The 24,646-nt window shown below is 41.9% G+C and overlaps 1 protein-coding gene across 10 annotated transcripts in view; it reads right to left on the reverse strand.

The window, feature by feature from the left end:
* Window positions 1-24,646, reverse strand: part of LOC129698230 (synaptotagmin-like protein 2) — a 124,996-nt gene that overhangs the window by 15,213 nt on the left and 85,137 nt on the right. For 9 of the 10 annotated variants that reach the window (XM_055637210.1, XM_055637208.1, XM_055637206.1 and 6 more), the window contains 7 exons: window positions 24,236-24,328; window positions 23,112-23,165; window positions 16,825-16,913; window positions 8,114-8,227; window positions 5,808-5,977; window positions 2,439-2,541; window positions 420-581 (listed from right to left, as the gene is read on the reverse strand). In XM_055637210.1, coding sequence (XP_055493185.1) covers window positions 420-581; window positions 2,439-2,541; window positions 5,808-5,977; window positions 8,114-8,227; window positions 16,825-16,913; window positions 23,112-23,165; window positions 24,236-24,328 — 785 coding nt within the window. The remainder of the gene's footprint in view (window positions 1-419; window positions 582-2,438; window positions 2,542-5,807; window positions 5,978-8,113; window positions 8,228-16,824; window positions 16,914-23,111; window positions 23,166-24,235; window positions 24,329-24,646) is intronic. The other variant, XM_055637209.1, reaches the window with a different exon arrangement.

Here is a 24,646-nt window from a genome sequence, read left to right on the forward strand (position 1 = left end):
TATTGGTAAGTAGATAATCATGATACAATTTCAAACCGAGCCTCCAATTGGATGGCAATTGATATAATCTGTGCATGTTCTGTCTGTGCTGGTGCAGCAGGAAACAAAGGAGCATGGTTTAAGTGTGAAAAATACTATTCCACTATTTTCATAGGAAACTAATGAGTTATTGCAATGCTTCATTCAACCACCAATTAGATATCTATGCCCCTGCAGAGTGCACCCATCATCATTTTCAATTTATTTTCTTGGTATCATTAATATGCTTATATAACTAATTTCCGATGAGAGGTATATCATTGGAAAATACATTTTAAGCAAGGGGTGATTTTATTCTTTCTAAATTAATATTTCAGATTTGCACTGTGCACTATGTTGAATCATCTTATGCATTATTAAATTATTTCATTATAAATTACCCTTGGTTTCAGGTTGTACCATTCCATTTGCTTGTTGGTCCAATTCCACTTTTCCAATTCTACGTCTATTTCACCCAGAAAATTGTTTCGTCCAAATGTGTCATTGTGCCAAACAGAAAGGTTCAGAGTCTGTGCCATCAGGACATCTTTCTCAACTTTATACTGTCACATGAGATATCGAGTACACAATTAGAATGGAAACAAAAAGTTGATAAACATTGATAATACAATAGTACTTTTTTCCCTTCATGACGAGCTAGTCCATGAACATTTGTTAACCACTCAAAGACTATTCATTAAAATATACATCAAGTAGTCTTCAATCTTGCACGTTTAGTACTAATTAGCTTACACTTGTGTCTCTTAAATTTGCTAAACAGGAAATAAATAATTGACTACAACTTTTGTGGAAGATAATCAGGAGTTTTTTATCTGCACTTTCCTTGTACCCTGTACCAGTAACACAATATTGTGCGATCGGGTTTAATTTCTCTTTTTGCACTTCCTGTCGTGTGGTCTGGTAGCACACAAAAAAAACCTTTTCACTGTGTCTCTGTACTTATGGTAATAATAAATATCAATAGTAAATTCAGAAAAGAGTGTGTCATTAACAAATATTGTACTCTCTAGGCAATTAAACAATTGCCACATATTTCATAATGACAGTAAATAATGGACCCAAGTATTACACAGGCAAATGTTATACATTCTAAAAGGTTTTTATATTTCTATTTTAGACTTCATGCTACAAATTAGGCTGGACAAGCAGCAGTAAAGTGGTTCTTTCTCAGACACTTTCTCATTACACACCTGCCTGGTTTTACTGCGTTGGTATTAAACAGGCAGCATAGATCCTAACATCTTGAAAATCTGGCATCACAAGAAAGGGTAATCAAAGACACAAATATTTAAATGTACAGTTATGTCCCTGTCCCACTTAGGAAACCTGAACGGAAACCTCTGGAGACTTTGCGCCCCACCCATGGTTTCTCAGCGGTCCCCGGAGGTCCTGGAGGTTTTGGTCAGTTTCACTACCTGCTTCCACTACCTGCAACCTCCAGGAACCGCATGGAAACCTTGGGTGGGGCGCAAAGTCTCCAGAGGTTTCCGTTCAGGTTTCCTAAGTGGGACAGGGGCATTACTAAAAGAGTGCAAATGGAAAGGAAAGGAGATTCTCTACTTCATCATAGCATGCCAGAGTTCCAATTTCTCACTATGGTCCAAGTTTATGACAAATAATCCTGAACTGTAGAAAACGATGTGCAGAGAAAATAGCCTTTCACTGTGAAGCATTCTTTGTAATTGGATAAAGTTCTATGAGAGCATGTTTTGTTCTTCAATGCACATGGGTCTATTCGGCCCTAAGTTTGAGTACATGACGACCCTCATATCTTGAGAATCAATAAAGTGAACTTTGCACACACTCCATCTCAGGGCATGTATATATTTCCTTTGACATGGAAATTATACGCAGCACCGTGGATACGAGTTTATCAATAATCGCTATAATTGGAATGTCTCTTTTACCCTCACTCTAGCCCCAGAGTAAAGGCTAAAGTCATTGCTTGCTCATCCAATTAATCTTCCTGCATGTGCAATTTATTAGCATTTCCTCTAATACATCACACCAAATTTTAACCACTTCTCAAAACCTTTAGAATTCAAAAGGATTACAAACATTGTTTATAAAAGTAGAGTTACATTTTAATTCCAAGATCCAGCATTATTCTGGTGCAATTTGCAACACAATTTAGACAAACGTGTATAGAGACTATTTTTGGCTTGCATCGCAAATGTCACACTATGAAATTTGTTAATAATTGTCCTGCAATAGGATATATAATCTGCAAGAGTTTCTGGTGAGTCATCCCTGGGCAAGCAGTCTCTGCCAATGCATTTAAATGTGAAAAAGTAATTTCCTTTTATTATTGATTTATATTTTAAATGAAATGTCAAAAAAAGAGAAGGAATTATGTATAACTAAAGTTGAATTACAGAAAATAATGCCCCCCCCCTTACCCTTAGTATTTCATTGTAGATTGGATTCAAAGTTTTCTTCTTCACTGTTGTTTTCTTCTTACCCATTTTAACCTTATCTGGAAGCAGGTAGCTTTTCACATATCTAAAAGAACAAGAGACTTATAATGAGAAGCAGTGGATATATGGATTGATGTGATTTATGTTTTAAAGTGCTTGAGCTTGCATTCTATTTTCTCATTTATATATTAAAGTAATTATTGTTGGAAAACGCCATTTAGCACATTATGTTTCATCCATTCAAGTAGTTTAATCTATTTTGCACCCAGTTGTTTAAGACTCTGGATTTTTGCCTTGGTAGACTGGATGGATCCTGACTCTGGTGCTGTCTGTGTGGTTTGCACCTTCTCCCTGTGACAGCATGGGTTTCCTCTGGGTGCTCCAGTTTTCTCCACCACCCCAAAGATGGAGGGGGTTTGCCGGTTAATTAGCCTCTGTCAATTGCCTCAAGTCTGCAGCGAGTTGATGAGAAAGTGGGATAACAGAACTACTGTGAACGGGTGAGCAATGGTTGACATGGACTCAGTGGGCCAAAGGGCCTGTTTCCATGCTGCATCCAAACTAAACTAATATCCCAATACCATTCCAAAATGCATCTTTTACCACCCTTAATTTCTATCCTAAGCATCTTACCCTCCATTTAATATTTGTTTTACCTTTACTATTATTATAATATTTATAAAGCTATATCCAGGGCAAAAAGCTCATTATTCCATGCTTACTTTATATTTTAGTCCTTTATACGTGATGAGAATCTTTACTCTGCTTTATGCCACACTTGTTATTTAAACATCATTTCAGTGATCAGTGTTAGGCCTGGGAGTGGTTCCTAGATCTTTGTCCTGTATCACTGCTAGTTTTCTGTGTCAAATTACATCATTAGGCAAAATAAAACATTATATGGATTTAATCCACCAAAAAAAGAGCTGCAGCATTCAATAGTAATATACTGAATGCTGATTACTCCTCTACATTGGTTGGGAATGACAGTTGGAGAGAATGATTATCCAGTTGTCTTCCAAAGCTTATGGAGTTTCCAACAACAAACATGCAGTGAGCATATTTCAACAAATTCTTGAGTTGTTGCCACTTAATTTTTCCTCAAAAGAACATTCCGATTACTTAAAGATTACTTTATCTGTATTATTCTATCCACTTAACTTATTTGATTAATTTTATATTGTTTATAGCTTTTCTCCTATTTGACACTGAATGCACTCTCCTTTAAGTTTATAAATCCAGACTGGCCAAAATCTTCCAAGTAGTATTTCTTTTCGCCATTGAATCAATGTTGCATCCATTCTCTAGATTTACCTCAAATCCACAATGTTTTGATTTAAATTAGTAGCCCATTGATAGAAATGTTGTCGGTCATTTAAGGTTAGTACAGCACATTATCGTCACATCCATATGACTTGGAATGCATTGTCCAAAAGATGGTAAAAGTAATATTAAAATTTTAATCCTGCAAGAGAATTAAGTATTTACTTAAAGAAATGAAAATATCCCAATATTCTGGGAAAGAGTAAAAGAGTAAGGAAATCGAGGACCAGAGGACATAGGTTCAAAGTGGAGGGGAAAAGATTTAATAGGAATCCGAGGGGTAACTTTTTTCACACAAAGGGTGGTGGGTGTATGGAACAAGCTGCCAGAGGAAGTAGTTGAGGCTGGAACTATCCCAACATTTAAGAAACAGTTGTACAGTTTCATGGATAGGACAGGTTTGGAGGCCAATGAACCAAGCGCAGGCAGGTGGGACGTATAGCTGGGACATGTTGGCTGGTGTGGGCAAGATGGACCGAAGGGCCAGCTTGTTTCCACTTTGTATCACTCTATCCTCATAAGATATAAAGGATAATTAAGATCTTCCTAGTGCCCACTAACCCAGGCATAATAGCTGCCAATGCCTTATGAACCTTATACAATGTATCCCAGTGGAATTGGAGTATTATATATCTTTGTCAGAGGCCTTTTTGCCAATCATGAATATACTTGCTAATTAGTTTTCCAGTGAGTTTCATTCTTTTCTTTTATTCTTTCTCAGAGTATTGGAATATTTTCTTTTAAGATTAAATTTAAGATTAAGATTAAAGAGTAGTGAATCTCTGGAACTCTCTGCCACAGAAGGTAGTTGAGGCCAGTTCACTGGCTATATTTAAGATGGAGTTAGATGTGGCCCTTGTGGCTAAAGGGATCAGGGGGTATGGAGAGAAGGCTCGTACAGGATACTGAGTTGGATGATCAGCCATGATCATATTGAATGGCGGTGCAGGCTCGAAGGGCCGAATGGCCTACTCCTGCACCTATTTTCTATGTTTCTATGTTTCTAAATACTTCATTCTCTTGCAGGATTACATTTTAATACTACTTTTACCATCTTTTAGACAATGCATTCCAAGTCAGGCCAAGTCAGTGCTTGAAATTGGAAAAAACAGGAGTGTACTTTCAGATGCTGACGAAAAGTAATTAAAAATCAACATTATAGTATTGAGAAGCCTATCAGATAATAAGATTTAGTGATATGGAGATTTCCCAAAATATCAATTTTTATGCTATGTTTAAACATTAATCAATGTTTTTAAGCAGCAGTTTGATTGCCATTGACCACAAATGATCACAAGATGTTAGGTTATAAATGATAGGAGCAGAATTAGGCCATCAAGTCTACTGTCATTCAATCATGGCTGATCTATCTCTCCCTCCTAATCCCATTTTCCGGCCTTCTCCCTGTAACCCCTGACAACCCTACTAATCAAAAATCTATCTATCTATCTCTGCCTTAAAAATATCCATCGACAGCCTCCACAACCTTTGCGGCAAAGAATCCCACAGATTCACCACCCTCAGCCCGAAGAAATTCCTCCTCATCTCCTTTCTAAAGGAACATTCGTTAATTCTGAGACAATGACCTTGAGTCCTTGACTTTCCCACTAATGGAAACATCCTCTCCACATCCACTCTATCCAAGCCCTTCACTATTCGGTACACTATTCAATGAGGTCCCTCCTCATTCTTATAAACACCAGCGAGTACAGGCCCAGCGCCGTCAAACGCTCATCATATATTAATTCTACTCATATTAATACTACTCATTCCCGACTTCAGCCAGCAATGCCTTAGATGAGCAGCAATAATTCAGAATAATTTCCAGTACACATCCCAATCCCTTAGAAATATTTTCTTCCAACTTGTATAAGGATACTTAGGATCATATTTCAGATCCAAACACTGGATAAATTTCATAGACCATCACCGAGGGTATGCAACATATTTTGAAATACAATACATATATAGTATGTAAATATTGTGAGAGGAAGGAATAATAATAATAATAAAGAATAAAATACTAACGGATCAGATCGATTTTTCTTTTCATCGGCAGCTGCCAGGTCCGAGCAACGTACAACAAATATATGGAATTCCTTCAGCTTGTCGACATAATCCAATGAAAATTGAATTTTCCCTCTGACATCAATATTTCCAAAGTCATCACTGTAGATGCTCATTATACTCCCACTAACCTGTTAACATTCAAACAGTCTGCCAATGATTATAAGCTAAGAACATTGGTTATGCAAATACAGCTTCAAGAATCCTTCAGTAGTGCAAAATACAACTTTTACTACTGTCCTTTGTATTCTGTCAAGCATTTCTTACAAATTTGTTTTCCTTTAAAACTAATTAAGTAATATTCAATAATGAGGAAACAAATAGCAATGTTGAACAAATTATGCATGTAGTGGTTGTATTCAGGGATAAAACACATTTTACAAATGTATTGTAGAGAACACTTCACATATTCTATTCTCCTGCGTTTTGAACAATCTTACCTTTTATATAATGGCAAATATCTTACCAATTTTCAGATCCAACAAATACATTTAAATGTTTTGTACCTGGGGTTTTGCAGTAAGGGAATGGAGAAACAAAAAGTGCAAGTAGACATTTCAACTTTTTAAAAACTGCTACCAGGCCATTAACTTTCCTGATATTGGATTTAAAAAAAGTGGGATTATGGAACTATTTGTTTTTGTTGGTGATTATTACTATCAAACATTTCAGCTAATTTATTGTTATCCTGCCAGAGTTAGAATTGTACATGTTGATGGCCAGGTGCTGTCTGAGGCTTCCTGCTGTGGTCTGACTTCATTTGCCCAGTTTGCTGAGCAGCTCGAACTAAGAGTTATGCAGTATAGGATGCATTGCATATTCTGTTTTTGTCTGTCTTAAATGATGATTGAATGCATCAACTTAAAAGAATGCAGATCCTCAAAACCCTGACATCTGAAACAAGGCAGAGAAAGCATCTATATTACTTTATGTATTATTACAGCCATTTATTTGTTTCCTAACTTTAGCTCCTCAAACCTGTATTTGGCACCCAGCTCCTCGTTAATATATTTTTTGAAGATCTTTGCTTAAAACAGGCCAGCTGTACATCTGCATGCTAGTGAACAATGCTACAAATAACAGTGTCAATTCATGCAAAATAATAAACACACAAACAGAAATACTTCTGGATGATGCTGCATATTAGTGCACAAACAGAAAAAAATGCAAGTGATTTGCTTCATGGTATATTATTGCAGTGAATCAAAGTTATTGGCAACTGGTAAGCAGAGTGCACACAAAGGTAGTTGTCAATAGTACAGCCACATCACAAGCCAGTGACCAATTAAAAAAATCCTCCAGTGTCTCCAGGAAGTGTCATTCACTCTCCCATGTCATTTCTGCTGACCAACTAGTGAGAAGAATTATCCTGTGACTATTAGGCTGAAATAGTTAAAAACTGCAGAGGCTGAATGTACTAAATGTGAATGGATTTTGCCCCATAGAGGTCATTTGTACTGCAATGGTGCTCGCAGCCAATTCCAAATGAATTTAAATGAAGTCGCACTGGTGTAATTAAAGTAATTGGACAGGAATCTGGAAAGGAAGTGGAAAGCTTGAGGTTTGAATGGCCCTATTGGAAGACGTTGGGGAATAGTAGAAAATGAATGATTGGGAAGAAAAGCAGAGATTTTGTTTCTTGGGACAAAGGCTGGGGTACTGCAACAGGAAGGAGTTACATAGCCATCATGGATTAAAGATATTTACACGGGGAATAAAACTTGCTCATAAGGATAGGCGTTGGGAGCTCACAATTTTCTTAAATGATTAAGATGAGAATTGGAAACACAATTTTAAAACCTGCAGAAGATACCAGACTGAAGGAGGAGTAGTCATAAAGGAAGACCACATCAAAATATAGGATTGGAATGTAAATGGTAAATTAATTTCAAAGGTATTGGATTTCAGTAGAAGGGATAAATAGGCCACAGGAGTAGAATAGTGGGTTGATTCTCCCTGCCTCTGGCCAGTGGTTCCAAAAGTAATTTGGCTATTTGTAAAACCTTGAACCTCTAAGGATGGGTTTGTCCAAATGGTTGTTTGTATATATACATTAGTTGTGCAGGATCTGTAATAACCCATCATCCTAATAGATAACTGCCTGCCTCCATAGGAATTGTTAACTAAGATCTTTCGGGAATACAGTTAGTTCATGACAAATTGTTAGTTGGGTGGATGAGACTGTTTTAATATTTCTCCTTATTCTCCTGGATAACAAAATATAGTTAGTAAAAGCATTATGATGAAATAACGCAAGTTTTACATACAGAGGATCTGGATGTCATGCCAGAAGAGCTGCTAATGTTTGTTAATGAGCTTGCGATCGTTCCATGCTTGTTCATCTGGAAGCTCCTTTCCGACCTTGAGTCTGCATCATCATTCTATGGAATTCCATAATCAATTATCTGCTGTCAATTGCATTTCAATATCTTTATAAAGTGGTTCACTCTAAGAGGAAATTACTGGATATCTGGTAAACTAAAGGATGACATGTTACTGAAAACCAAAGACAAAATGCCAGTTATCATTTTTTGAACAGTTTCACATCAAATTGCAATTAAACATATAATGCATAATTATATCCAAATATAAGAATAATCATTGGCTGCTCATGCAGACAATTTGCAATAATCTTAACTCAGTCATTTGTCACAACTGCTCGCACAAAGCACATATGGTTTCATTTCATATCCAGATATTATTGATTTCTCCCCAATGGTCAAAGCTGCTGATCAATGAGAAATCCATCGTAAGTACTAGTTTAGTCCCGCGGCAGAACAGGTAGTTTAAAAACAAAAGATGTATTACTAATTTTATAGTATGTATGTGATTGCAACAGTCACAGTGGCACAGCAGTAGATTTGCTGCCTTACAGCGCCATAGACCTCGGGTTCGATTCTGACTTCAGGTGATGTCGTTACAGAATTTGCACGTTCTCCCTGTGACCACGCGGGTTTTCTCCAGGTGCATCGGAATCCTCCCACATTCCAAAACGTGGAAGTTTGTAGGTTAATTGGCTTCTGTTAATTTTCCTTAGTGTGTAGGATAGAACTAGTATACGGGAGATCGCTAGTCGGTGCGGACTCAGTGGGCCAAAGAGTTGTTTCCATGCTTTAGCTTAAACAGGCGCTAATTTTGAATTGTAACCTGACATTCTAATAGGGAATAAAACAACATAATCATTTATAGTCTTTGGCTGATACACAATCACATGTTTAACAAATCGCTGAAGAAAATGGGTTCCCGCAGCAAATGCAGTAAAACATAACATATTAAGCATATATAAGCATATTAAGTTACTTAAATTGTCATTGCAACCGTAATAATTTGATGACATATATTTTCTAAAGCATTTGAGAACTATATTAAATATATAAATTGGCTATGATTAGGTGATTTACTGAGCTGAGAAACTACTCGAGAATGTCCTGACCAACAAAATACAATAAATTGTCCACCTCGTTCCATTTTTTTCACCTCAATTTAGAGCAATTTCAATTTACGTACAAAAATAGATATAAAAAAATACATTACTAATGCAAATAAATTCTTGTTAGACCTTGTTCTGTGCATAAATAGTGGATAACAATTTCTGACCTAGACTACTATGGTATCACGTGAGGGTGAAATCACAATAAAGTACTGGTTGTCAAGTAAACATTGAGACTCGAATAACACAACCTCACCTCATTGACACTGATTATAATATGGCCAGGTAGATAGTGGCGGGGTATGAACTGAAATGAAGAACTTAGTGGGCCAAAGGCAATGGCAGGACTTCATTACTGTGACAGGACATTATTACTGCAGTGTATATAATGGTAACTGTAACTTTAAGTAATGTACTAGAATGGTATGATTTGTGTCATGTGATATTCAATATCCTATCAGTCTCCTGAATATGTGTGAGTATGCGCAATAATGAAGGCCCACACTGGCAACAGCGTGTACTGAAAACCTGAGTTTGTTTCTATCTGCATGCTGAAGCCGTATTATCTTACAATGGCGACGAGGATTGGATAGAGTTGGTGAACTCAACCGTTAAATACAATGCAGGACTGTTTTGCAATATGCAGTATTGTTTAAAATTTTAAACAGGAAATACGAAGCTGTGTCGCAGTTGTTTGCAAACTGGACACGATAGGCTGCAGATCCTTTCATGCATGAGATGTTTAAAACAGCAGCTGTACAAATTATCTAGAGTTTGTCAGGCTCTCTTTGTGTTGTGTCTAAGGGGCAAGATGGCATCCTTGGGATACATAGGCTGACCAGGGACTTTCGACAAGAACCATAAAAGCTTTACCTCGTACTGTGAACGAATGGAAATGTTTTTTATTGCAAATTACATTATTGAAGCTGAAGAAACAGAGGATGATGATAAAGTGCAAGTAAGAGAACAAAACAAGGCCATCCAGGAACAAAAGAAAGCCATTCTATTAACTGAAATTGGTCCTGAAGTTTATGAAACTCCCACCAATGTCTTAGCCCCAGAGACTGTTCTTTCAAAACTTGATGCTCACGTCAACCCTAAGCCAATAGAGATTGCAGAAAGTTACACATTTCACACAAGAAACCAGAAGACGGGTGAGAATATGGGTGAGTACATTATCTCATTGAAGAAGTTGTCTCTACACTGCAATTTTGCAACCTTTCTGGATCGAGCTTTGCTAGATAGATTTGTATGTGGGATGCTGGATGAGCGAATCCAATCAAAATTACACCAGCCCTTGCCTTTTGGCAAGCTGTTTTGGCCATGGAGATGGCATGTCAAAGTGCACATGAGTTTTGACCAACACATGCTGGCACAGTCAACAGTCAAAAGGCAGTTCCAAAACACAAGCATGAAAAGACAATAAAAAGGCCATCACAGCAAAGTTCTGTAAAAAACGCAGATATGTGCGATTGATACTATGGTCAGCACAAAGCAAATAAGTGCCAGTTTAAGGACTCTATGTGCTACAACTGTCAAAAGTAAGGCCATATTGCATCAGTATGACACAATGCAGATGACACAAAGCTGGGTGGCAGTGTGAACTGTGAAGAGGATGTTAGGAGGTTGCAGGGTGACTTGGACAGTTTGAGTGAGTGGGCAAATGCGTGGCAGATGCAGTATAACATAGATAAATGTGAGGTTATCCACTTTGGCGGCAAAAACAAGGGGACAGATTATTATTTCAGTGGGGTTAGGTTAGGTAAGGGGAGGGGTGCAGCGAGACTTGGGCGTCCTTGTACACCAGTCACTGAAAGTTGGCTTATAGGTATAGCAGGCAGTGAAGAAAGCTAATGGAATGTTGGCCTTCATAACAAGAGGATTTCAGTATAGGAGTAAAGAAGTTCTTCTGCAGTTGTATAGGGCTCTGGTGAGACCACATCTGGAGTATTGTGTACAGTTTTGGTCTCCTAATTTGAGGAAGGACATCCTTGTGATTGAGGAAGTGTAGCGTAGGTTCAGGAGATTGATCCCTGGGATGGCGGGACTGTCATATGAGGAAAGATTGAAAAGACTAGGCGTATTCACTGGAGTTTAGAAGGAAGAGGGGGAATCTTATAGAAACATATAAAATTATAAAAGGACTGGACAAGCTAGATGCAGGAAAAATGTTCCCAATGTTGGGTGAGTCCAGAGCCAGGGGCCACGGTCTTAGAATAAAGAGGAGGTCATTTAAGACTGAGGTGAGAAAAAAAACAGATATATATATATATTTTTTAAAGAGCCCCATTGGCTCATCAGGCTTGTACTGGCCCGGGAGGAGTCCCTTCGGCGCATCAGTAAGTATTCCCTCTGCAAGTATAAACCTCACCCCAGTATTTTTCTCCACCCTCTCCCCCTTCTCTCACACACACACGCAGAGTCTCTCACCTGTTTTGGGCAGAATTTCTGGCAGTTTCTGAGCTGCCAGCCCACCAGACCTGAGTGATTGAGCTGCCAGCCCACCAGGCCTGAGTGAGTGAGCTGCCAGCCCAAGAATCCATTCGGCCCACAATGTCCATACTAGCCCTCTGGAAACCAGTCTGACCCACAACACCATACTAGCACTCCAGAACCCCCCCCCCACTGGCCACCAATATTGGAATTGTTGGAGAGGTGGAAAAATCTTCTAAGCTACAAATGGACAAGATTCTGCAAGGAACATGACATTGTTTGAGCAATCAACATGACTTGCTGATTGGGTCTGATACCGAGGAGAATCTGGAGATACTCAGTGAAGTGGTGAAACGGCTTGATGATCACAATATAAAGTTGAAAAGAAGCAAATGTGCATTCTTACAGGACGAGGTAGTGTATTTTATGCTGAAAGTGGATCAACATGGACTACAACCAGTGAAGGAAAAGATTGAAGCTTTTGCAAACACACCTTCCTGGGTATGGTACAGTATTATTCACGCTTCTTACCCAGGTTAGCAACAAAGCTAGCTCCTCTTCACAAGTTCATTGAAAAAGGATTAACAAATGGGAATGGTCCAAAGAGCAACAATATGCTTATGATGCATATTAAAAGCGCTTGACCAGTGATGCATTACTTGGTTACTACAATGCATATCGCGAGTTAAAGTTAGCTTGTGATGCATCTAGTTGTGTGATAGGAGCTGTGATTTCACATGTAATGGAACATGGACAAGAACAGCCTTTAGCATTTGCATCACACACACTTACCAAGAATTAGCATAATTATGCACAAATCGAGAAAGAAGCCCTTTATATCACCTTTGGGATCGAGAAATTCCATCAGTATCTGTTGGGTAGGAAAGTTACCCTGGTTACTGATCATACAACACTTCTCGCTATTCTTGGTCCTCGGTCAGCAATAACTACAATGGCAGCCTCGAGGATGCAGCGCTGTGCAATTCTCCTGTCACAGTATGACTACAGCATTGAGTACCGTAGCTCAAAAGAAAATGCTGTCGCTGATGCATTGTTGAATTTGCCTTATGAAGAATCAGAAGTGGGCACTGAAGATGCTATCAACGTCACAGAAGCAGTGGACAACAACTTTCCAGTCACAGCAGCTGAAATTGCTGCTGAAACACAAAAGGACACAGTGCTAAAACAAGTATACGAACAAACTTTGTGTGGATTGTCAGAAATAAAACCGTACTAATGAACTAAAACCTTATTATGTGAGCAAGGGTGTATTAAATGGGGCCACAGAGTAGTAGTACCCAATTGTTTAAGACAAAGATTACTTAAAGAATTCAATAGACAATAGGTACAGAGTAGGCCATTCGGCCCTTCAAGCCAGCACCGCCATTCAATGTGATCATGGTTGATCATCCCCAATCAGTACCCCATTCCTGCCTTCTCCCCATATCCTCTGACTCAGCTATCTTTAAGAGCCCTCTCTAGCTATCTCTTGATAGTATCCAGAGAACAGGCCTTCACCGCCCTCCAAGGCAGAAAATTCCACAGACTCACAACTCTGTGAGAAAAAGTATTTCCTCGTCTCCGTTCTAAATGGCTTATCCCTTATTCTTAAACTGTGGCCCCTGGTTATGGACTCCCCCAACATCGGGAGCATGTTTCCTGCCTCTAGAATGTCCAAACCCTTAATAATCTTATATGTTTCAATAATATCCCACTTCTAAACCAGAGTATACAAGCCCAGCCTCTCAGCATATGACATTCCCGCCATCGCGGGAATTAACCTTGTAAACCTACGCTGCACTCCCTCAATAGCAAGAATGTCCTTCCTCAAATTAGGGGACCAAAACTGCACACAATATTCCAGGTGTGGTCTCACTAGGGCCCTATACAACTGTAGAAGGAACTCTTTGCTCCTATACTCAACTCCTCTTGTTATAAAGGCCAACATGCCATTTGCTTTCTTCATTGCCTGCTGTACCTGCAACCTTACTTTCATTGGCTGATGAACAAGGACCCCTATATCCAGTTGTACTTCCCCTGTACAAACAATCTGATCAGAAACGTCATGATGGTGGAAGTCAAAAAGAACGTAGGTTCAATACACATGATCATGTTCTCAGCCCCTCTTGAAAAGCAAACAAATGGGAGATGGGAACAGTGGTTGAATTGAGTGGTACCAGGAGGTACTTGGTAGAAATTGGAGGACGTGTTAAAAGTGTGCACATAAACCATATGATTTTTGCAAGGGATGAACAAGAGCAAAGCACAGACGAAGAAACAAATCAGTCACACTTTGGTATTATTCCAAGTTCAGATGTAAAATCAGAATCTCCAAGGAGAGTAGAGACAAAGGTAAATGACCCTGAACTTGACTGTCCTTTACAAACACAACCTGACATTCCCCCTAAACCTCTCAGGAGATCAGAAAGAGTGCGTAAACCAGTCGTCAGATTAAACCTATAAAATTATTCTCGTTTGTCTAATTTACAAGTTATTAAATTTACAAGTTACCAGGTACAGTACCACCAACGGACACGAGTCCAGAGCCCAACCAGCCACAGTCAGAGGTAGAGAGGAAAATTGAAGGGGAAAAGCCTCAAATCTTGTGGCCTAAATCCTGCCAGAGAAAAGAGTGGAAGGCCATTAACACTGACCTCGTCCATCTTCTGGAAGGATTGAAGGGATGTGTGGAAAGAAAACTGGGGAAGATGGGAGACACCATATACAACTATGGGGCGGAGAGATTTGGGGTGAAGGTCATGAAACGGAGGTCACAGAAGGAACCAGCACTCCAGTACAAGTCCAGGAGGCAGCAGGAGATCAAAAGACTGTTGAAAGAAAGGATGGAGCTGAGAAAACAATGGAAGGCCACAGAGGCAGAAAGGAAAGGACTTGAGGCACGGGCAATCCTGCGAAGAGCAGAATGTCTGAGAAAGCAACACAAGAAGAAAGAACGGGCGACGCCAAGTTTCTACAGAGATCCGTATATGTTTGTCAAAAGCCTCTTTGTCAAGCAGAAGAGCGGAATCCTGAGAGCTCCTGTAAGGGAACTGGAGGAGCACCTGAGGAAGACATACTCTGACAACCGGAGGCATGAGCCAGTCACCATTCCAGACGACATGCCACCTATCCACCCACCTGAGCACCAGGTGGACATAAGGCCTCCTACATGGAAGGAGGCGGAGAACACAGTCAAACGGGCAAGAACAGCATCAGCCCCAGGGCCCAATGACATTCCATAAGGCTCTATAAGAACACCCCTGGTGCCCTGAAATACCTTTGGAAATTAATGAAAGTGGCATGGGGGAAAGGAATCATACCTAAGGCATGGCGAAGGGCAGGAGGGATCTTAATTCCCAAAGAAAAGAACTCCTCAACCATTAGCCAATTCCGCCAGATCAGCCTTCTGAACGTGGAAGGAGAGATCTTCTTTGGTGTTGTGGCCCAAAGACTCTCAGCATTTTTGCAGAGCAACAACTTCATTGACACATCAGTACAGAGAGCAGGGGTACGTGGTTTCTCAGGATGCCTGGAACATGCAAACGTCATCTGGCACCAGATACAAACTGCCAGGAAGGAAAAGAGAGATCTGCATGTGGTTTTCTTAGATCTTGCCAATGCCTTTGGTTCAGTGCCCCATGAGACTCTTTGGGCAGCTTTTAATTTCCTTCAGGTCCCAGTGGTCATCACAAAGCTGGTAAAAGCTTACTTCCAGGACCTCTAGTTCTGCGTCACAACACAGGACAACACCACCGCCTGGCAGCACCTTGAGGTAGGCATAATGGCAGGCTGTACCATTTCGCCTCTGGTTTTCACCATGGCAATGGAGCTCATCATTCGAGCATCACGATGGGTGGTCGGGGGGGAACGCTTGAAGAGTGGGCTGCGTCTTCCTCCAATCAGGGTGTACATGGATGACATGATCACAATAACAACACCAAAAGCATGCACCAACACCTGTCAGTATGAAATCTTAGGGATTGTAACACCCAGTCTTACTAATCAATCAATCTAATGGCCGTCCCACAGACGGTTTTATCAGCGGACTGCCGGGGGCTGTCAAGTTGCTGGCAGTCGCCTGAAAAACCGGGAACTGGAACGGCGACTGTCAGAGTGGAACACACACAAACACATCGCAAAAGTGGAGGCCAGGGCAAGCGGGGGAGTGCTGTCTGAAATTCACACAGTACAAATCCAAGTTGATACAGACAAATACCGCAATGAACAGCAATGAACAAGTTTGGCGGACATTTAGCCTTTTATCCTTGTCGGTTATCCTTGGTTCTGAAAACTCCTGCTTACGTTTTTTTCCCTCAATGAGCCAATGAAAATGACCCGTCAGCAAAGGCGATTAACTAAAACTCTCTACGACTACCTCGACTACCCATAACTACATGGCAACCCCACTACAACTGCACCTACGACTACAGGAATGATCGATTTTCTCCATGGCGACCATACTGAGACCACGACTAGTTCCCAGAATGTGGGAACTCCTCTCGACCATGAAGGAGGCTCACCAGTGACCACCAGCGAACATGTGGCGAGCGCAGAGTCTCCTGCACTTGCCTAAAAAGTCGCCTAAGTGGGACATGCCCATAAGGGTAGAGCAGTGTAGTGTATATAATGGTAACTGTAACTTTAAGTATTGAGTACTAAAATGGTACGATTTGTGTCATGTGATATTCTATATCTTATCAATCTTGTGAATGTTTGTGAGTATGCGCAGTGTACTTTTGTAAAATAAAGACGATCCACACTGGCAACAGGGTGCACTGAAAACCTGTGCTCCTTTCTATCTACATGCTGAAGCCGTAATATCTTACAATTACCAATTCTCTTTCTGTTTCTAGAAGCTGAAACCCTCATCAAGAAACTAAAACAGTAACCCTTGGAGGGTTGGAGACCAAAGATTACAGCATGGTGTGTGTGAGGTGAGAAGGTGACTGCAGATCATGTTCGTTGTCACAATTATTGGACAAGCCGCTGAATTTAGTTTGCCCTATATAACCACACATATATCTAGTGTAATGCGTGGGATAATGATGAATAACCGCTTTTGACTGCCAAGTGACTCAATAAGAATGCTAATGCAGCTACTCATGTTTACCTTACCTCAGCAAGTACAGGTACTGACTGGCTCAACCTCTTCATCTTTTTTGACTGCAAAGGTGTGTTCTCTGGAGACACTGGAATAGCGGAAACTAAACAGCAAGTACAAACACATCTTCCAGTTAAATATTTTATAGTCATTTCTATGAATCATTAAGAATTAATCTTATAAAGTATAGCTTCTACTGCATAAAGTATCTAATTTAATTACAGAACATACAATTTCAAAGTATAACTAAGGCCCTGTGCTGGTACTTTATAATCCTGAAGATTTCCCATTCTTGCACGCCAATAATTTGTGCTTCTTTAAATCCGACTTCCTTTGAATCACCTCTCACTCCATATTAATGATAAAGCCATGGTCTGATGAATCTTTTCCAAACACGTATACAAGTTTGTAAGTTTGTGCAACTTATAAAAGCTTGCAATGAATCATCCAAACTATACACGAACACCTTAAATAGTGCCCCATACAACATCTGTTTTAAGGTTATTTTAATCGAGGTAATGTTATCAGGAAATTGAAGCAGGAAATTGAATTCTAAATGTGTTCAATTTACAAAAACACTTCACATGCGTAAAAAAACTGCTTAAATTCAAGTTTATGGCAAACTACAATTGGCAATAAAAATGCAAAAAGCTTAAAAATTCAGCAAAACAGGCAGCATTTGTGGAGAAAGAAACAGAGTAATCTGTTCTTAATGTGCTCCGTGAATGAACCAACTGTACTTGCTGCTGATCTTGAAGCAGTCGGTGACTGGGGGATGGGTGAGCAGGGAAAGCAGTTTAGCTGTTACAATTACTCCAGTGAAAACTCCTAGAGAACAGCTGGTTTTGTCCGTCATGGCACAATCCTCAGCAGTACAAGAACCATCAATGCCATCATAGGAGACAGGGTGTGGGATGGTGAGTAAGAGAAGGCAATGTAATTATGTGAAGCACTTTGGGGTCAATGAAAGTTGACTAAAAATGTGCTATATAAATAAGATTATTATTATTATTATTATTATTATTAGGCAAAACAATTTTCACCCACAAATAACTGGAAAAACCCGACCCGTGGAGCTGGAGACCACCACCCGACCCGTGGAGCTGGAGACCACCACCCGACCCGTGGAGCTGGAGAACGCCACCCGACCCGTGGAGCTGGAGACCACCACCCGACCCGTGGAGCTGGAGACCACCACCCGACCCGTGGAGCTGGAGACCACCACCCGACCCGTGGAGCTGGAGAACGGCACCCGACCGTGGAGCTGGAGACCGCCACCCGACCCGTGGAGCTGGAGACCACCACCCGACCCGTGGAGCTGGAGACCACCACCCGACCCGTGGAGCTGGAGACCACCACCCGACCCGTGGAGCTGGAGACCACCACCCGACCCGCTGGGCTGGAGAACGCCAGGTAAGCCCCGGGGCTGGAGACCATCAGCAGAGCCGCGGGGCTGTAGACCGCCTGCGGAGTAACGCAGACGCGGAGCAACGGAGCGGCAGAACACCAGCGCGCACCAAGCCAGCTCGGCCCACCAGAAGCACCAACAGACGGCGACGGGTACGAAAACACCGCCGGGGACGCAGAGGTGGGTTAAAGGCCTGGTTAGAGCTAGCCCCACACAGGGCAGCGATTCCTAGCCTTTTCCTCGCCAACGTACGCTCACTGGCAAACAAAATGGACGAACTCCGGCTAAGGATCACCTCCCACAACCGGATCAAGGACTGCAACATCTTGATCTTCACTGAAACGTGGCTCAACACTGACGTTCCTGACAGCGCCATCCAGCTATCGGGGCGTCATTTACTCCGAGCGGACAGGACATCAGACTCTGGTAAGACCAGGGGGGGGGGGGGGGTCTGTGCATTTATGTAAACAAAGCATGGTGCACGGACTCCACCATCATCGAGAGTCACTGCTCAGCTAACCTTGAATTCCTCTTGGTTAGATGCAGACCGTTCTATCTGCCCAGAGAGTTCACCTCCACTGTTGTGACTGCAGCCTATATCCCTCCTGATGCTAATGCCAAGCTTGCAATGAAAGAGCTGCATACTGCCATTAGCAAACAACAGACGCACAACCCCGAGGCAGCCTTCATTGTTGCGGGTGACTTCAATCACTCCAACCTGAAGACTGTACTCCCCAAATTCCACCAACATGTATCCTTCCCCACTAGAGTAGACAAGACACTGGACAAAGTCTACACCAACATGGCTGAAGCTTACAAAGCCATCCCCCTCCCCCACCTTGGTCAGTCTGATCACGTCTCATTGTTCCTGCTCCCTAAGTACTCCCCACTCATCAGACGGGTTAAACCAACTGTAAGGACAGTTAAAGTCTGGTCAGAGGAAGCGGACTTCACACTTCAGCAGTGTTTTGGAAACACTGACTGGAAGGCGTTTGCAGCCCAGGCCACCCTTGACTCTCACACGGACATTGATTCCTATACATCCTCTGTTCTGGACTTTATAAACTCCACCATCAATAGTGTCACCTCCCTCAAACAGGTGACCATATACCCGAATCAGAAAACATGGATGAACAGCGAGGTCAGGCTACTGCTGAAAGCACGGGACACCGCTTTCAGGTCAGGCGATGCTCGTGCCTACAGTTCATCCAGGGCTAACCTGAAGAGAGGCATCAGGAAGGCCAAGCACTGCCATAAGCTCAGGATTGAGGAGCACTTCAACAACAACTCCGACCCCCGACGCATGTGGCAAGGCATCCAGGACTACAGACCCTCCAACATCACCCCCACATCCAGCGACGCCTCCTTCCTTGAGGAGCTTAATCACTTCTATGGCCGCTTCGACAGGGACAATCTAGAGACAGCCATCAAGGCTGTGCTACCTGCCGATCACCAACCCCTCACACTCCCCCCCTATGACGTGTACGTGGCACTGAGTAGGACTAATGCACGTAAGGCTGCTGGCCCTGACGGCATCCCCGGGCGCGTGCTCAGTGCCTGTGCTGCGCAGCTGACAGACGTCTGGACTGACATCTTCAACCTGTCACTTGCCCAAGCAGTTGTCCCCACTTGCCTTAAAGCCACCTCCATCGTGCCAGTGCCAAAACACTCCACTGCGGCAAGCCTCAACGACTTCTGCCCAGTTGCACTTACCCCCATCATCACCAAGTGCTTCGAGAGGCTGGTCCTGGCACACCTCAAAAGCTGCCTACCCCCCACACTGGATCCCTATCAGTTTGCCTACCGCAAGAACAGGAGTACGGAGGATGCCATCTCAACGGCACTTCACTCCGCCCTCTCCCACCTTGACAACAGAGACACTTATGTAAGAATGCTGTTCATCGATTACAGCTCAGCATTCAACACCATTATTCCATCAAAACTGATCACCAAACTCGGTAACCTGGGCATCGACCCCTCCCTCTGCAACTGGATACTGGACTTTCTAACCAACAGACCCCAGTCTGTGAGGTTAGACAAGCACACCTCTTCAACCCTCACCCTGAACACCGGCGTTCCTCAGGGCTGTGTGCTGAGCCCCCTCCTCTACTCCCTCTTCACCTATGACTTCACACCTGTACATGGTACTAACACCATCATCAAGTATGCAGATGATACAACGGTGATTGGCCTCATCAGCAACAACGATGAGCTGGCCTACAGGGAGGAGGTCCAGCACTTAGCAGCATGGTGCGCTGACAACAACCTGGCCCTTAACTCCAAGAAGACCAAGGAGCTCATTGTAGACTTCAGGAAGTCCAGAGGCGGCACGCACACCCCCATCCACATTAACGGGACGGAGGTGGAACGTGTTTCTAACTTCAGGTTCCTGGGAGTCAACATCTCCGATGACCTCTCTTGGACCCACAATACCTCTACTCTGATCAAGAAGGCTCATCAGCATCTCTTCTTCCTGAGGAGACTGAAGAAGGTCCATCTGTCTCCTCAGATCCTGGTGAACTTCTACCGCTGCACCATCGAGAGCATCCTTACCAACTGCATCACAGTGTGGTATGGCAACTGCTCTGTTTCCGACCGGAAGGCATTGCAGAGAGTGGTGAAAATTGCCCAACGCATCACCGGTTCCACGCTCCCCTCCATTGAGTCTGTCCAAAGCAAGCGCTGTCTGCGGAGGGCGCTCAGCATCGCCAAGGACTGCTCTCACCCCAACCATGGACTGTTTACCCTCCTACCATCCGGGAGGCGCTACAGGTCTCTCCGTTGCTGAACCAGCAGGTCGAGGAACAGCTTCTTTGCGGCGGCTGTCACTCTACTAAACAACGTACCTCGGTGACTGCCAATCAACCCCCCCCCCCCCCCCCCCCCCCCCCCCCCCCACCCCCTGGACACTTATTATTATTATTATTTTTTTTTTTTTTTTTATTCAAATTGTTTGCTATGTCGCTGTTCAAGGGAGATGCTAAATGCATTTCGTTGTCTCTGTACTGTACACTGACAATGACAATTAAAATTGAATCTGAATCTGAATCTGAATCTGAAAAAGTGACAATTGGCTCAGTGAGTCAAAATATGAACCAAAACATTCAAAATCCATTAAAAAAAATTCAAACATTTAAAGGATTTTAATAAACCAGCTGAAGTAACTGACAATATTCTAAACTAACACCCATTTACTTCAGTCTTTCTGTTTCCCTTAACATAAATGGAAAAGCTGGCCTGACCGAGCAAGTCCTGGAATATTGCTACAACTTTGCACTTCCTTGCTGGAATCCAAAGCTCAGTTTCGGAATGCATCAACAAATCATTGTACAGCCAAATGCTACATTGGGCTTTCTATATTCCTGTGAATATCATAGAGTTGCTGAATTTCTGGCAAAACCTAACAAAAATTATCTTAAGTTGAGGGAAAGTTATCAATCGGAAACAATTAATCATTTTCTATCTTCACTGTTTGCAGCATATTATGTCTTGGTTCAGGTAACCAGCTTTTGCATAATAATTTATAATGACATTCATTATTTGTTTATTAACAAAAGAGTCGATGCACATTTTATCACTACACATTAAATCATTCCCCCCCCCCCCCCCCCCCCAAAGAGTAGCAGTGCTCATAGGGAGGGTGAAAGGAAGGGGAACAAGAAAAGAAAGAGCAGAGGAAGAGAGAGCAGTGAGTTAAAAACAGAGAATTAAATAATGATATAATAAGCAGACACATTTATGATTTTCAAAAGATATTTAGGCGGACATATGGATGGAAGGTTTTAGATGCTATGGACCAAATGTAGGCACATGGGACTAGCCCAATATGCCTACTTGGTGGGCATGGACAAGTTGGGTCGAAGAGCCTGTTTTCACACTGTACAGCTTTATGGACATGTCTCTTGACTATCAGCACTGTCTAAAAATGACTGTCTAAAAATCTTTAAAAGTAATGCAAAAAACACACAAAATACTGCATTGAATTTAAATTAACTAAAACTCACCAAAGTTCCTTGCTGCCATTCCCATTAATCAAAATGAATGTATTAAAGCTCCAATACAGCACGGGTGCAAATTCCCACCAAAATTAGCGGGGAATCTTTGCAATTTGTGCACCCTCAGTGATACAAATTAGGAGGTCAATGCCTGAGTGACAAGCAACTCATTGGAACTTTAAACCTCTTGCATCCTTGTGAGCATGTCAAACACTTGAATACAAGAAATACCAAAGCTGTTGACTGCCACGGGGGAGTGCTGGCATTTTCATTCACATATCCCTTCATCAATAGGGGCGGGCACAGTGGTACAGCTGCTGCCTCACAGTACCAGGGACCCTGGTTCGATCCCGACGTCCTTTTTGTCTTTGCATAGTTTGTACATTCTTCCTGTAATCACATGGGTTTTCTCCCACATTCCAAAGACATGTAGGTTAATTAGTTTCTATAAATTGTTCCCAGTGTGTCGGATGCAATTGTGGGGTAACATAGAACTAGTGTACAGTACAGGTGGCTGTCGGTGTGAGCTCGGTGGGCCTGTTTCCATGCTGTATCTCTAAACTAAACTACAAAGTAGGCAATTACTGCTTTGCTTGTCCAGAGTTAGCAAATTAAGTAAACTGTGCAAAGTTTCAAAGAATCAAGAGACAGTCAATCTCTTGGACTCAAGAATCGAGAATGATCAATAATTACTCATCATACATGGAAGTCTGAGTTTGCTCAAAAGTGTTTGGCAATAATAAGGGAGAGTGTGAGATAGTGTGAAGTAGTCCACAGGAATTAATTTGACTACCATTGATAGAAAAATAAAATTAATTCCCCAATTGAAATGTTATTCATTGTCAGTCATGGCAGTATTACAAACCTGATATTTAAGTATCGTTAAAAACATATTTACCGTCATGAGCACTGAGGATCATTTCTTTTTTCTTCAAATCCAATGTGCTTGGCACTATTGTGAATAAATACAAAACAGTCTCTGCATCATCGTAGTAGCCATTTAGCTTAACTCGGTATGTTATAACTATAACCAGCTACCTTTAAAGTTTATCTGCCGGTAATTATGTGGGTGGGATTTATACGAAGTCGGAGGCGTATTTGCGGCTGGGATTCTCGCACAGACTCCCTAGTAGTTAGTTTAGTTTGAAGAAGCATGGGGGAGAGGTCACAGCTTTCGACCATGCACGAGTATGACCACAAGTAAGATTAAAATGTACTTATACAAGAAGAAGTTTGGGTGAATATCTTACGGTTTTTACTACTACAACCAAGAGCGGAAATCGCTATCAAAACCGACGGGGAGGGATACAATTTTTTGGCGACCACGAGCGAGGCTTCGGAGGCTCAATGTAGCTCAACTCAGCCTGTCTCACCAGGTTAACTACAGCCCTGTCTGGACTGACGGGACACCAGCGCTGGCCATATTTCCCGCAAGTACGGGAAGGGTTGTAAGCTCACCTGGCGGGACAGGCAGAGTTAGCTGGCTTTAGCGCTGTTTCTCTGCGCTGGCCCGTCTGATTCCTAACCAAAGATACTATAGCGGAGGATCTTTGCTGCCGACCTCTCTGGCCACCTCTCTGGGGGGGGGGGGGGGGGGGGGGAGGACAGTGCCCCCCGGCCTTGATCGATCCTGGCTGCCGATGAAGCGCAGGTCTATGCCACGTCTCACTCCTCCAATCACCGTGCTCTATCCTCAGTCCCACCCTCCCCCCCACTCCTCCCTCCTCCAATCATCTCGCTGAATTTATCTTTCTACGGCATTGAATGCGTATCGATTATCTGCTGATCCCTGTCTTCAATCATAGTGACTAAAGGAAAAAATCCTTGAAACAATATAAAAATCTGTCATTACAATCATAATATATCAAATAATTGTCACGGAGGCAGTTTAAACAACAAAAAAAAAAACAGGTTGGCAGTCAATTCCTTCTTTGGCCATAAAGTAAAACAAATGTCCCATAAACTGAAATATTGAAAGCATGGTTAGAGTATCTAAATAATTAATATATACAGTGTTCTCACTTGAGTCAATGGCATTGAGATCCTGCAGGCTTTTGGAAGTATCACTTGCATGTGGGTTCATTTTCCAAGACATGGTCGGCATTTCGTCCTCACCTGTTACAAAGGAAAACATTTAACACATTGACAATTTAAAAGTATCCTGTTTGAAGATTTACTTAATAGTCAATGTTTGAGAGAATTGTTTTTTGCTTGCGACCCAGTAGGAATTTTTGTACTCGTATAAGACGATAAAACATTTGTTTAATCTGGAGCCCAGGGCATTCAATTACAAATTGTTAGCTCTGACAATATAAATTATTAGGCTTTCTCTACCTTTGGCAACTGAATGGCTACGAGATGTTCACAAAAACGAATGGGATAAAACAATGGCTGAATATTTTCAATTCCTTCCTGAATCTTTGTTCTGCATTA

The sequence above is a fragment of the Leucoraja erinacea genome, chromosome 6, assembly GCF_028641065.1.
Source record: "Leucoraja erinacea ecotype New England chromosome 6, Leri_hhj_1, whole genome shotgun sequence".
Lineage (NCBI taxonomy): Eukaryota > Metazoa > Chordata > Chondrichthyes > Rajiformes > Rajidae > Leucoraja > Leucoraja erinaceus.